Source organism: Ascaphus truei, chromosome 17 (genome assembly GCF_040206685.1).
Source record: "Ascaphus truei isolate aAscTru1 chromosome 17, aAscTru1.hap1, whole genome shotgun sequence".
Lineage (NCBI taxonomy): Eukaryota > Metazoa > Chordata > Amphibia > Anura > Ascaphidae > Ascaphus > Ascaphus truei.
This window is the reverse complement of record NC_134499.1, coordinates 23,477,108-23,490,837: the sequence shown is the minus strand read 5'-3', so window position 1 is coordinate 23,490,837 and position 13,730 is coordinate 23,477,108. Positions and strand designations below refer to the sequence as shown.

The window sequence follows — 13,730 nt, the reverse complement described above, 5'->3', positions numbered from 1 at the left end:
TGACCATGTTAGCATTTTGCTACACTGTACATCTGACCGAACGTTATTTCCTGCAATGCAAACTAAACAAGAGGCCCACCGTGGCAACACTTACTCTTTCAGGAAGCAAAATGAATGCTATGACTAAGTAAGATGAATGCACATTTAATTGCAAACCTTTTATGACCTCGCGTAGCCTTTATACAATTATAGTCTTCCACATTCTAAATAGTGTTGTTGCTTTGTTGATACTGCTCTAAGAATTAAACCGACAAATGTTATCTGGCATAAACCGTGGTTAATCATTCTGTAATTATGAAAACAGCAAGCAGTAAAGTGTTGTATGTGTGTTTTGATTTTGTAAACATCAATCAATATATTTGATGAAAAAATTACCCGTGTGTGTAATGTTTCTTAGGACTAATTTGAATGCTTGATGATAGATGCTGCATCATTTTCTACCACTCAGACAAAATGTATAACTTTGCATGTAAAGACAGCCGTGACTCCGGGGGAAGAACTGCCAAGGCACTCATCCCTTGCTGGTGAGAGTAAAGGCTTTAGAGAGATTTTTATGGCCAAAAAGGGATTTTTTTGGCCAAAAGGTTTAACTAAATAACCAAGAAAATATTATTATTGAAGTATTTAACTTTATACTTATTGCCATATATATTGTGTCAATTGGATGTAGCATTGGGCACCCTGTCTTTTGTTGTATACATTTGCCACACTCAGTAGCACTCCTTTTGACATATATATTTATATGATGTGGTGGGTGTTGGGGTTTGAGCTTGCTGGGAAAGTGTGTGTTAATTCAATTTCTAACTGGCAACAGTTGTTTGGAGGTAGGTGGTCCCTCCTCCCAGAGCTCACCCCTCCCCACCTTTTTAACTTGGGACGTTTTTTCATTTTGCTGTATGGACAAGACCCACTGTGGTTGTTTCCCCTCATACAGAGGTAAAAGGAAAGGTTCACAGTTTAGTGTTAGGACCTGCAAATTTGGTTATACCTTGGTATGCAGGCCTATGACGCTTTGGACAAAGGGTTTAACTAAATAACCAAGAAAATATTATTGAAGTATTTTACTTTATACTCATTACCATATGTTTTATTACCAATTATTTATACGGCTGAATAAGGTATAGGAACTTGGGCAAAGGTTTTGTACAGTTCTAATTCACACAGGATACACTTTGTATGCTTCTCAAGTGGCTCCAGTGCTTTTACTTAAAAGAGCAGTTACTCAACAACCAATCTAGAGACAGACAACTAGCAAATGTGTTGGTTTATGCTTATTTTACCATGAGTAAATGTAAATAGAAGACTGGTTTCCCTGTTAACTCTTTGCTGGCTCACCTACTGTATCAATGAAGAAGCTAACAAGAACATCAGAACAGTTGTAAACATGATACATTTAAATTATTGGAAACAAAACACAAAACAAGCTCAACATAAGAATTTATACACCTTTAATGCTATTGTTCATGATTAGGATGAATATTGCAAGTTAAATCATCTTCTAAATAAAATAAGGTTTAACTGAAAATTTCAATGACCAAGCATTACAAAACAAAAAACAAACAAAATGATTTTCAGTTTTGAAGGGTAAGCGGGTGCAAAACTGTGGAGTTGGAAAGGGATCACTGCATACCGTACCAGCTATACAAAGTCTGCGGAGGTTTTATTTACACCGGTAATACAAATATAGGCTGTTGCCTACCGAAACTGACTGCGCCACAGAAATGTTTAATGACAAACCGCGTTGCACTGAAAACTTTTTCTTCCTCGTGGGACTTCACGGACTCTAAAAAAAAGATGTCATTGGAAGATACTGGAACCATCAATGTAAGGTTTGTCAATTTAATATAAATGTTTAAATAATCAAAGCCTGCATGCTATTATCACAAATGGGGTAAGGGAAAGCCACCAGAATAAAATTAACATATTTTGACAACATGTCCAGTTGAAATAAAAGGAAGATATTTTTATTCCATATGTTACTTCTTGAAGATTCCCATATCTCTGAGTTTTTTTGTCGGGCAGTATGTAATGCGGGTGTTAACTGCTATTCTTGAACAGGCTGATAATTTCCTTAGCAATTCAAATGTGATACAGCTCCAGAAAGAAAAGGAAATGGTACCATCCATTCATCTTGTAGGAGGTTTCGGGAAAACATATACTTGTTTATTTTTTTTTTTTTTAGATGGTATAAAGAAAGTTGTAAATCCAAAGGACCGAGTTTCATGTTTCATCAGAAAAACGTTCAACGATTCTCCATGTTTTTGGCAAAGTCTCAAACTAGGTGTATTATTTCCATGGATCATTTTATTTCACATAGTGAAACCGCTAAACGTATTTGATAAAAAGTCAAAGTGCAAGTAAAATATCCATTTGGCTTGTAAATCCTTAGTATGGTTGTAACTTTTAATATGGCCTCCTCTTACATCAGCAGATGCTTATAATATCCATCAGACAAAAGATTAGGCTCTCGGATGAATCTGAAACACAAGCACAAACAATATGCCAATGTCTGGGTATTGATAAAGGTTATACATTTAACTAATCACATGATAGAGTGATCTGCAGTGCCTTTCTCTAAACAATTTCAAACATTGCCTCCAAGTGTCTGTATTTTAAACCAATACAAATGTAAATATTATAAAGTATGATGTAAATGTGGCATACTGTGTCTTGTTTGCTACACTATGTAAAGGATTTAGCATCTCCAAAAAAACAGGCACTCCGAAATAAAATATGTATATTAAACATACATGGGAAAATCAACAAAGTACATGCAGCACAACCCCATTATAACGCGATCCGTCACAACGCGAATCCGCTTATAACGCGATGCAAGCGCGGCTCCCAATTTTCGTATTTATGAATACTTTACAACACGATTATTGGTATCTTAAATACTTTATTGTACAATGCATACAGTTGTACAGTATTTCTAACGCGTTCCGCAGTGTTATAAGGGGGTTGAGCTGTACTTACTGTAGAAATGTACTGTATATATGATCACATGTTTTTCATGTATATGATGTAACACTGAGTCATGGTGTTACGTTGCTGTATGCAAAAATAGTGTGTAATATAGAAGTTTAGAGATATTTCCACACACATCTTCCCCCATTGATTTATCACTAAAACAAACTTTAGTAGAGGGCACCTCACTGATCTACCTTATAACTTTATTAACAGAAACTGGAGACTTTAGAAAAGACTCATTATTGCATTAACATGAGCAGAATTCTGTAGATGTCAGATTTATGAGAAATTACTTGTAAGGCATAACAGCATCTATAAAAACTCTCATGCTGGTTGAGTAAAAGGTATCACAACCTGTAACAAATTAGCAATCTTTCGTGATCACTGCATCTTCTTAAAACTCTAAACTAAAGGACATGTAAAATACATTAGCAGCAATGCATAGTGATGGAATGAATGGGAGGTTAAAAGCCATAAATCTTCATGTATGTATCAATGTAAATACTGGAGTCTGCAGCATACTTATAATTAAATCGTTCATTGCTGGAGGGGCATGTATGCAGATTCAATTGACACAGATTAAGCAATACTACTTGCTCATTCAGATAATATCCTGTCATTGTAGATACAACATATTAATACATTGTTAACATGGATTTTATCACCGACAATTGATCCTTATTACTGTGTCAATGGTCAATAGTATGCAGTAAGTGAAGTCTGACAGGATGTTTGGAAAAAAGAAATAAAAAACAAGGGGAAAAAAAGACAAATCTGTTTTTTGTTAGACATGACTATACCTACAGTACAAGGTTTCAGGGCCTCTCAGATGCCTTCCAGCTTTGCATCAAAATGGTTATGAGCGGCCCTGAAACTTAAAAACAAAACAAAAATGTAAAACCGTTTCCCCCCCCCAAGAAAATAAACATATTGCATTTTAATGTGTATCCATAAAGAAGGTCTGGCACAACACAGAGGGTAAGCAGATGTTTGAAAACAAATCTTGGAAATATATATACATACAGACAGCAAGGAATAATACATTGTACGGTATACAGAGCCGTGCGTTTAAAGGCTTTGGAGCACAAACAACAATTTCTGCTGGGCAGCCAATCATTACAAGAAGAGAAAGCGTTAGGGTGCCTATCATATAGATAGGGGATTAACCCAATTCAGCTACCCAGGTAGCAGCATTATTTCCACCACACTGCTCTAGATTAAGATTGAGTCTGGCAGCTTTCACTCCACACTACAATTTGGACTGGCTTTTGATTTTAGAATTTCTAAGATCACTTTATTATTCACGGCTGTGTCTAGATATTTGAATACGGAACCTGTAAAATGTAAGTGACTAGAAAACTCAGTGGTAGTGGTACTCGATCAAGAAATGACACGAGAGTTTCTTGTTCCCTAATTAACTTTATAGAGCCGTTTGTCCCATCAGCCTGACTACCAATAAGAAGCATCCTGGGACAATTCTAATGGCATTTGGAATAGAGAAACAGGGTCTGTTATTCCTATAGCCAGAATAACATACATACTTTAGTATAATATTTGAATGGCTAACCCACATACCTAGTAGTACAGTTTCAAAGTGCGGGGAAAAAGTTTCAGCCGAGGAGAATCCTGCTGGTGCAGCCAACACAACCTAGACAAACAAATTCTGAAAAATGCAGGTCTCCTCTACTCATAAGTTCATAATGCAATTCTCCATTTAATGTGACAGCCAAGAACAGAGGCAGAACAACGTTTGAGGTCCCATATGGAGCTTTCTTCACCTGATGAAAGGTCCACATGGGATCTGAAATGTTGTTTCTCCTCTGTTCTTGGCTGTCACATAAATTGGAGAATTGCAAATTGAGAATTGAATTATGAACGTGTGAGTAGAGATGTTCTGTGTACCTCTGTCCTAGAGGAAACCTGCACTTTGCAGAATTTGTTAAACCATACTATAGCTCTCATAAGTAGTGTAGCATCCTACTGTAGGCGTATTAACAGTGTTACCTAGTGTGCCACCAATTAAAAAAGTGCTGCTAAAGACAACATTACTTTATACTGTACTTATTTCTACTTAATTGAATGAGTAATATTGCAGACAAAATGAGGATGCTTCTCTCCTTTTTTTGATACTTACTCTTGTGGTCTTTATCTTATTGCCAGTTGCACACATCCACCCTGAATTATCAGGTAATGTCTTGCACTCTTCTCCTTCTAGACATGGTTCCATCTCACACCACCATTTTCCAATAACTATGGAAGCTAAGAGAGAAACAAGGTAGATTAACATTTAAGGATTTCCCTGTACCTCTAAGTGTAGTTGTAGTTTTAGGATGTACATGTATGTTATTAGTTATGGCCAGTCTACACTTTTTCAAACTCTGGAATCTGGAAAATTAAACGTAATTAGTACAGTATTACATTTAATTTCATTATGACAAGCGTCCTACTGTTGTCCAATTAAATAAATAAATATATCTTCACCCTCAGTAGCAGGATAGTTAGTATATGAACAGGTAGTACTGTAGTGCCGACGAGTATTCTAAAACAAATCTGGTACAATCACCAACAAGACCCAGGTACATGCTGGGTATATGCTGGGTACATGCTGGGTACATGCTGGAACATTTCAGTGACATTTCTGCAGACAGACTAATGGCCCATCGAATTAACAGCGGGGGTCCTTGGCAGTCCCATTCAAACTGAATGGGACTGCCAGGGACCCCTGCTGTGTTAATCCGATGGGCCAGTAGTCTCTGCAGAAATGACACTGACATGTTGCAGCATGTACCCAGCATGTACCCAGCATGTACCTGGATCTTGTTGGTGATAGCCCCAGATTTTCCAAGGCAAGTTTAAGGCAAGTTTTAGAATACTCGTTGGTGCACCTGTATTAGTTGTGTTTTAAATAACTACCACAAGGTGCACATCTCTCTCTCTCTATTAGGGGCAGATTGTCCAACGGGGCGTTCAGGTTTGCCCAGGTAGGCCGGTGCTGCGGGCGTGCAACAGTATTCCCACTGCAACGGCCCACAGCACGTCCACTGTAGGCCGGTGTTGCGCTGTGCATTGTTTGCAGTGGCCCCGCGCTCTTCACCACAACAATGAAACTCATTGCTGGGGGAGAGAGAGGGGCCTCTGTAAGACTTACCTTGTCCCGAGCGGCCCTCCTCCATTGACATCATGTCGCCATGACACCCTTTTGTCATGGCAATGCAACGTCACATTGCAGCACGCTGCATTGACAACGCGCTGTCACACGACACCGCTGGAGAAGGACCAACAGGCAAGTGAAAGGCCCCGGCCACTTTTCGCCTCCAATCTGCTCCTGCTCTCTATACTTGAATATATTTTTAGCTTTAAACACCTATTAATAACAATAGATCACATACATTTCACTCTAAAAGGTCTGCTTAGGGTTTGGTAGCGATAATAATAATAATAATAATAATAATAATAATAATAACATATTCTTGTATAGTGCTGCTAGTTTTTTTACGAAGCGCTTTACACAGACATTTTGCAGGCACGGGTCCCTGCCCCATGGAGCTTACAATCTATGTTTATGGTGCCTGAGGCACAGGGAGATAAAGTGACTTGCCCATGGGTCACAAGGAGCTGACACGGGGAATTGAGCCAGTGAGTGTCTTTACTCACTGAGCCACTCCTTCTCATAAGGAGAATAAGAATTAGATAAGGATTAGGATAAGGAATTAGATAAAGAAGGTTAGGATTCCCAAAGCATTTGCTGACAATAAACGTTGATTTTTGAGAGATGTGCCCCCACTTTATTCTTTATCTGTACTCAAACCCTTTGTTTTTGCTTCAGGTAGTGAACCTTGCTTTAATGCATAACTCCATTGTCACGAGTGCCCCTGCCCTCCATTTTGCCATTTTATTTGAATTAACTTTACCCCAGACTTTCTTGTAGATGTTACCATTCAAGTCACAGCACAGGTAGCCCCCCCAAAGTGAGAACCCCCAGTATGCTTCCAATTCACTGCTCCTGTCCACTAAATCAGCGGTAACAAAGTTAACATCATCCGAAAAAGACAGACACAACTTCAAAGAGCTAGAGTTTGTCAGCACCTCCTCCCTATAACTCTGCTATGGGTGTCGTCTGTTTGCTGTGCAGCTGACATTACTTTACCCCAGACTTTCTTGGAGATGATACCACCCGAGTCGCAGCAACGGCGGCAGCCAAAGGGTGTCAGCTGTTTGCTGCCGTTCACTGATGTTACAGCTGCTCTGTACAATCTGAAACACATCAACCTTCTCATCCCCCTGTACCTATGTTTCCATTTGGCCTACCTTATAGATTGTAAGCTCCTTAGAGCAGAGCCCTCCTTACCTACTGTTACAATGTATGTTAATGTTTGTTCTGTTATTGTTTTTCATCCTCCAACCTTATTTTAATGCGTTACGAAATATATTAGCATGTTATAAATAAATGATGACAATAATAATTAACTTGCAGCATACAATGTATTTTATTATACAGTGCACATATCCAGGATAGAACAATACATGAATAATGAGTCTCTGTTCCAAGAGTTCCATTTTGGTGGCAAAGGTACAAAGAACTCGAATTTGCTGTGGGCACAGCAACCAAGTGTCCAATACAGGAATCCAGCTTCACTGTCCAAAGCTTCTGCAGCTGCACCACTCCTGATATCCATTATACAGTATGCACAGTGGAGAACATGTGTGCATCATCACGACTAACACAAGTCTCATAATGAACATTTTGCACTATTGTATTAACCAGGGCTGTATCACTTTGCAACGGTCATTTGTCCGTTGCATGCTCCTTCTACTGACAGCTTCATATACAGTACCATTTAAATGACTTGTGTAGGATTTTTATTACAGCATTATAGATGTTGTTAGGTTTAGATGCGTTAGTAAGCATGTAATTGCCGGCCAAACTACTGCTGAACTTTCTTATTTAGGGGCTTCTTGTATTTCAACGGGGAATTTCGGCCAAAAACGACCCAGTTGGCCACATCGGTTGATAAAGAGAAAGCCCCTTCGTCCTTTCAGTGTCAATTGCTGCAGCATTGCAAAGCAAGAAGTTGAAGGTCCCACTGGTGATAACATTGTTGGAGGAACCTGCAATCAATTGCCTGAAATGTGCTGTGGATGCCTCCAGCACAGAATAGGTTAAACCTCTGCCTGTTGATCAGAACAGTGGACATTTTATACCATCTGAAGCAGAGTAATAAAATAATGATATAGTAGGTGATCCCTAACTTGATACGGAACATTAAATTACCCAATGTACCAATTTTTTTTTACTCAATCCGGCTATTTATCATTCAAGTCATTCTGCACGCCGCCTTTTCTAAATTCATGCAAACCACTGATGTAAGTCGCAATCAAAGAACAATTCGAAGAAATAAGGTTTTCGCGTGCCGGTTTCTCGCAAGCCAACGAAAATAATAGATTACAAACCTGCACAGGCTGTTCAATATTAAATTGTGCATTTATACAGCAGTTCAATGGCTGCTCTTAAAGTGAATATTTTGCAAAATATAGCAATACTAAGCATAAACACAGTTTCTAGCTGTCTGAAGCTTTCCCTATAGTCTGTAGAAATGTTCGACATTGACATTTCATTAGAAAAGCACAATTTCATATTTACTAAGTGGTAGTATTCCATAAGACATCTTTCGGTGCCGGAAGACCCTATATGGCCAATTCATGTGTGATGGTGAGTTATATCAGAGCACCATTTAGTAGATATGTGCCATGATCTTAATAAGCTGTGCATGGGTCTTGTATGACTAATAAGAAAAAAGGCATCAAATATAATAAGAATTTTTACTCTATAAGACACTGCCATTCAAGGTGTCGGAAGGTGGTTTTTGGCATAGCACCGTTTAGCAGATGCAACCTTTAGTCTCCCAGAGTTTGTGAAGAAAGCTAAAATTTCTTAAGCAAATACAAACAAGCAGAGCTAACCCACTTGGCAGGAGTACAAATTTCTTAATCACAATGAAAATCCTCAGAGGCAGCACATAAAATGATAAATGATCTGGACACCATGCTTCTTTGAATTTAAAGCAGATCTAAAGGATTTTACAGCATGTTACCAGGGGCTAAGACTTTACCGCACGCAGCATATGAAAGACATATGAGCATTTCCAGAACATACACTGGCGACACACTTTATTCGAGCACGGCTAGTTCCTCGAATTCGGGTATACCCGGGTGTATTGAGGTTTGTGACTGTTTTCTGCCCGAGTGCATTGGGTTATTTTCTAGGCAGGGATTGAAGCATTTTATTCCCACTGGCTGCAATACTGCACAGTATATATATATATACTGCATTACAATTCATGAATTTATGCCATCTGGTAGACACGCGAAGCATTGCAGCCTATTAAATCCTAATCATTATCATTTAACAGATCAGCCGCCCGTCAGCCAGGCATGAACCCAGGCTGGAAAGGCAAACGCAACGGGGCTTGTCAGAGGTGAGGAGCGGCGCATTCCAGGTATCTGCCAGGTACATACTGGGTATTTGCTCGAATAAAGTGTGTCGGTGCAGTATTCAATGCTGGGTGTGGGAGGATACAATTGGACACTTATAATGCCCTCAGATGTAAAATCGTGATCGTAAATGCCCTGCAGACATGGTGCACTTTTCTATAATGCTTTCCGGACAATATAATTATTATGTAATATCTGTACTTGACAAATCCAGAAGTGAATTGACCTTTAAAAAGGTTAGATTTAGATTTGCAACGTGTTATCTACGTGTGTGTCCCACAACTACCGATGTAGCAGCAGTTATTGCTCCCGCCGGCGGGGTGCAGCGGGGGACACACAATGTGCCCATTGGAGAAGACACCATTTAATAGCATTAGAGACGTGTGAAAAAGGGGTCAGACAACCACACTATTGCACCCGCCATCGCTCACCAGCAGGTGCAATAACGTCCCCGCTACATTTGTGTGTCCCATTCTCAGATATACAGAATCCCATCGTGTTGTGAAATAATGTGCAAACATGATGGCTAAATTGTGCATTACCATGGTACCATCATGATGCACGATGCACGTCACACAACTGTATTTTGCCCCCTTTAATATTAATGGTTTGTTTCCTCCATGGCGACCCAGAAAGGGTGTATTCACCAACATCTTCTGAGGACAAAACTGGAGCAAAATCAGTGGAGCAAAATTTGACAAAGTCTCATACCTGGGGCGAAACGCATCAGTGCTACTTTGCCATGTGTATGATCATTTTTGCACACTAGATTTTCTATTTTCCTATTGATTACACTTGGTTATTCTCCTGTCCTATCGGACGGCTGTGAGCCGCCATTGCAGCAGCTTTTTTCTACCTTCGGAGCAAAATCAGGTCACCTAATTTCTCCAAGTTAAAAAACTCCAATGGCTTTCCATGTGATTACATTTCTTTGACAAGTTTTGCAGTCAGGAGATTGTAGAAAACAGACCCCAGACTTGTCAAAAATCTGCTCCACTAATGGAGGTTTTCACCTCTTTTTTATTACTTTATAACCACAAGTAATTTCAATTAAAGTTTTTTTTTTTGGACAATGGGATTTCCATAAGCAAGGGAGACGCACCCCCCACCCCCACCTCATCACATTTTCAGGATATCCCAGCTTCAGCACAGGTGGCTCAATTAGAGGCTCAGTCATCGATTGAGCCTCTGAGCCACCTGTGCTGAAGCAGGGACTGATAGAGCTACCTGTGCTGAAGCTGGGATATTCTGAAAACCTGACCTGTTGGGGGGGTGGAGGGGGGCTTGAGGACTGGAGCTGAGCACCCCTGGATAAGGGAGATGTTATTCTGGATAGTTTAGTTGACAGCATATAGATGACTTTAAAGACCAAGTTAGGTTTAAACTGAGAATCTTTCTTATTCCCCCGTGTGTTGCTGGTAATAAGATGTTTCTATATTGAATGTGCTTCTTGTTGACTTAGGCTTAGTTCATGCTCCCTGCTTGCTCGCTGAGGCGCGCTGAGGCTCAGGGAAAGCGGGTGCTTTCCCTGGCCTTGCGGTTGCTTACCGCACGCGCCGTCAGCGGGCCTGCAGGGGGCAGGCCGGGGGCGGGCGCGTCACTGGGCGGGGGCGGGCCAGTGACGTCACGGAGCTGGTTCGCCCTCATTGGGCGAACTGCTCACGTGACCGGCCTGTCTCGCCGGCAAGCGTGGGAATTTTAAATTCCCCTAAGACCTGCACTTCCGCAAGCGCGCGGAAGCGCAGGTGAGCCCCTACTAAAGCCGCTCTAATTGCGGCTGTAGGGGCTCAGTGCTGAGCGGGAGCGCACCTCAGCGCGCTTCCGCCAGGAAGCAACTAACATGGCCGAGGCCTTACTCACAAGTATAAGCAATTCATGGTGAAAATTCAGCACGTGTTTGTGTGGAAGGGAACTATTTGAAATTATACTTTGTTATATTTATTCATAGGAAAATATAGAATGCAACTGCATTCATTTAAATAATCCATGTTAGAAGCAAGGTACATTATAACATACATAGAGCATTGACATTATAACATACATTCTAATGTAGGCGTTTTAGTAGCTTTTCTTGGGCCATGTCTGTTTTTGCTCTCTGTTGCAGTTCTGTGACTAAGCAGCAGTGCTATTTAATACCTACAGTAATACTGGAGGGCTCCAGTCATGCGGCGGGTTCCGTTCTATGGACCCGCCGCAATGCGAAAATCGGCGGAAAGTGGAACTGGCGATTTTCGTTATGTGCGCATGTGCAGCCCGGCAATGCGCCATTCTACGCATGCGCAACATCGGCAAAAAAAACAACATTCTGCACATGCACAACCCCAGACCGGCCCGTTCTGCGCATGCGCAGACATGGTGGCCCCCTTCTTGGTACCGCGCGCCGAGAAGCGGGGCCTTGCGGTAGTTAAATAGTTCACTATTGAATGTTACCACATATGTGTACAGTACACATTAACCTAGGGGATTTCTCAAAGACTCTTCGGAAGGGTATTTTTATACATGAAACAGTAGGCTGCATTACCAAATGTCGTAATTGCGGTTTAACACCATGTGGAGTGTCCGCACCCTCAGGAAGTGTTCAGTTGATCAGAATTGATACAGGCTTTGTTTAGGGATTAGGATTTCGCAGCTGTTGGCCTTAGTATAATTGATTACATTTTTTAACGGCAATGTTCCTTTACTCCCATTGAAATGTACAGTATTTCCTGTCCCTGTGTATCACTGCAACAACATCAATCACATAACAAGAAAACAAAGATGGGTATGCACTTCATATTGTTTGCATCTATCTACTCATCTATTTAATGTATATATCTACCTGTTGATCTATCCATCTATCTGTTGATCTATCCATCTATCTGTTTATGTATGTCTTTATTTATATAGCACCATTAATGTACATAGTGCTTCACAGCAGTAATATACGTGATAATCTTATAAATAACAAATCGTATAAATAACACATAATGGGAATAAGTGCTTCAGACATAAAAGTAACATTTAGGAAGAGGAAGTAACTTTTAGGAAGAGCTTACAATCTAATTTGTTGGTAGGTTGAACGTACAGAGACAGTAGGAGGGTGTTCTGGTAAGTGCGTCTGCAAGGGGCCAAGGTTTAGGTATGAGGTGTTAATTATCGGCCATAGATCTACTCATATGCTTCCTTAAGCAGGTGTGTTTTGAGGTGGGTCTTAAATATGGATAGAGGGGGTGCTAGTCAGATATTGAGGGGAAGGACATTCCAGAGGTGTGGGGCAGTCAGTGCATCCAGCTATCTGTCTATCTACTCTATCTATCTTCAGTATCTTTATCTATCTTCAGTATCTTTATCTATATAGCGATACTTTATCTATCTATATATCTCTATCTGTCTGTTATAAAAGGGGCAACTCAATGAGTAAAGACACTGACTCTGATAACAACGACACTGAGTTTGAAGCAGGGAAACTGGTTCAATTCCCGGTGTCAGTTCCTTGTGACCTTGGGCAAGTCACTTTATCTCCCTGTGCCGTAGGCACCAAAATCATAGATTGTAAGCTCCACGGAGCAAGGACTGTGTCTGTAACATTCCTAGGTGCCGCACACTATACTGTAATTTTGAGACACTTTGAGTCCCATTTGGAGAAAAGCACTATATGAAATGAAATAAAGCTATTATTATATCCATAATGATCTATAGTTATTTATATCCATATATCTACAGTATCTGCAATAGAAGTTTTCATAAGCTCTAAGAAAAAAAAATATTTATCTGGTTACTGTATGTCTAAATACGTTTATTACATATAAGCACGCCATGAAAATGTAAACTTATAATGAGCGCCCCAGCTATTTTTACTAGATGAAAGTTCCCCAGCTTCAATAAGAGAAAAGCAAACAGGGGTTTCAGACTAACAAGTAGCTGAGAAAAACAACTGCAAATTTATTCAGAAGGAACTCTGAAATAAAAAAAAAAAAAGGAAATTCCTTTAGCATAAATTATAAATATTCTGATAACATGATAACATTATATAGATTTACCTAGAGTCAAGCACATCAAATACACAGCAAATCAAAATGTTAAGTCATAGTCAATTTAAATGAATGACTAGGGATGCGCGAATTTTGGGGTGAATTTGGGGTCTGTAGCGGGACGGCCCGTTCCTTTGTTCTGCGGATTTCAGCGGTTCATTCTCAAAAAAGGGCGATTCGCATTTTGCGGAATTTGTTTATTATTATTGCCAATACACTACGCAACTCGGGAGGGGGGGTAGATTTGTAGAATCCAAT

At 40.1% G+C, this 13,730-nt stretch overlaps 1 protein-coding gene across 2 annotated transcripts in view; it reads right to left on the bottom strand.

The window, feature by feature from the left end:
* Positions 1-1,447: 1,447 nt before the first annotated feature.
* The window catches only part of TAFA1 (TAFA chemokine like family member 1), a 301,035-nt gene continuing 288,752 nt past the window's right edge, over positions 1,448-13,730 (bottom strand). The window contains exons 5-7 of one of the 2 annotated variants that reach the window (XR_012788587.1): positions 5,105-5,229; positions 3,775-3,844; positions 1,448-2,477 (exon numbers count right to left, since the gene is read on the bottom strand). Coding sequence is in view for 1 of the 2 variants with exons in the window: in XM_075574279.1 (XP_075430394.1) it covers positions 2,460-2,477; positions 5,105-5,229 (143 nt within the window). In the remaining variant the exon portion in view is untranslated. The remainder of the gene's footprint in view (positions 2,478-3,774; positions 3,845-5,104; positions 5,230-13,730) is intronic. The other variant, XM_075574279.1, reaches the window with a different exon arrangement.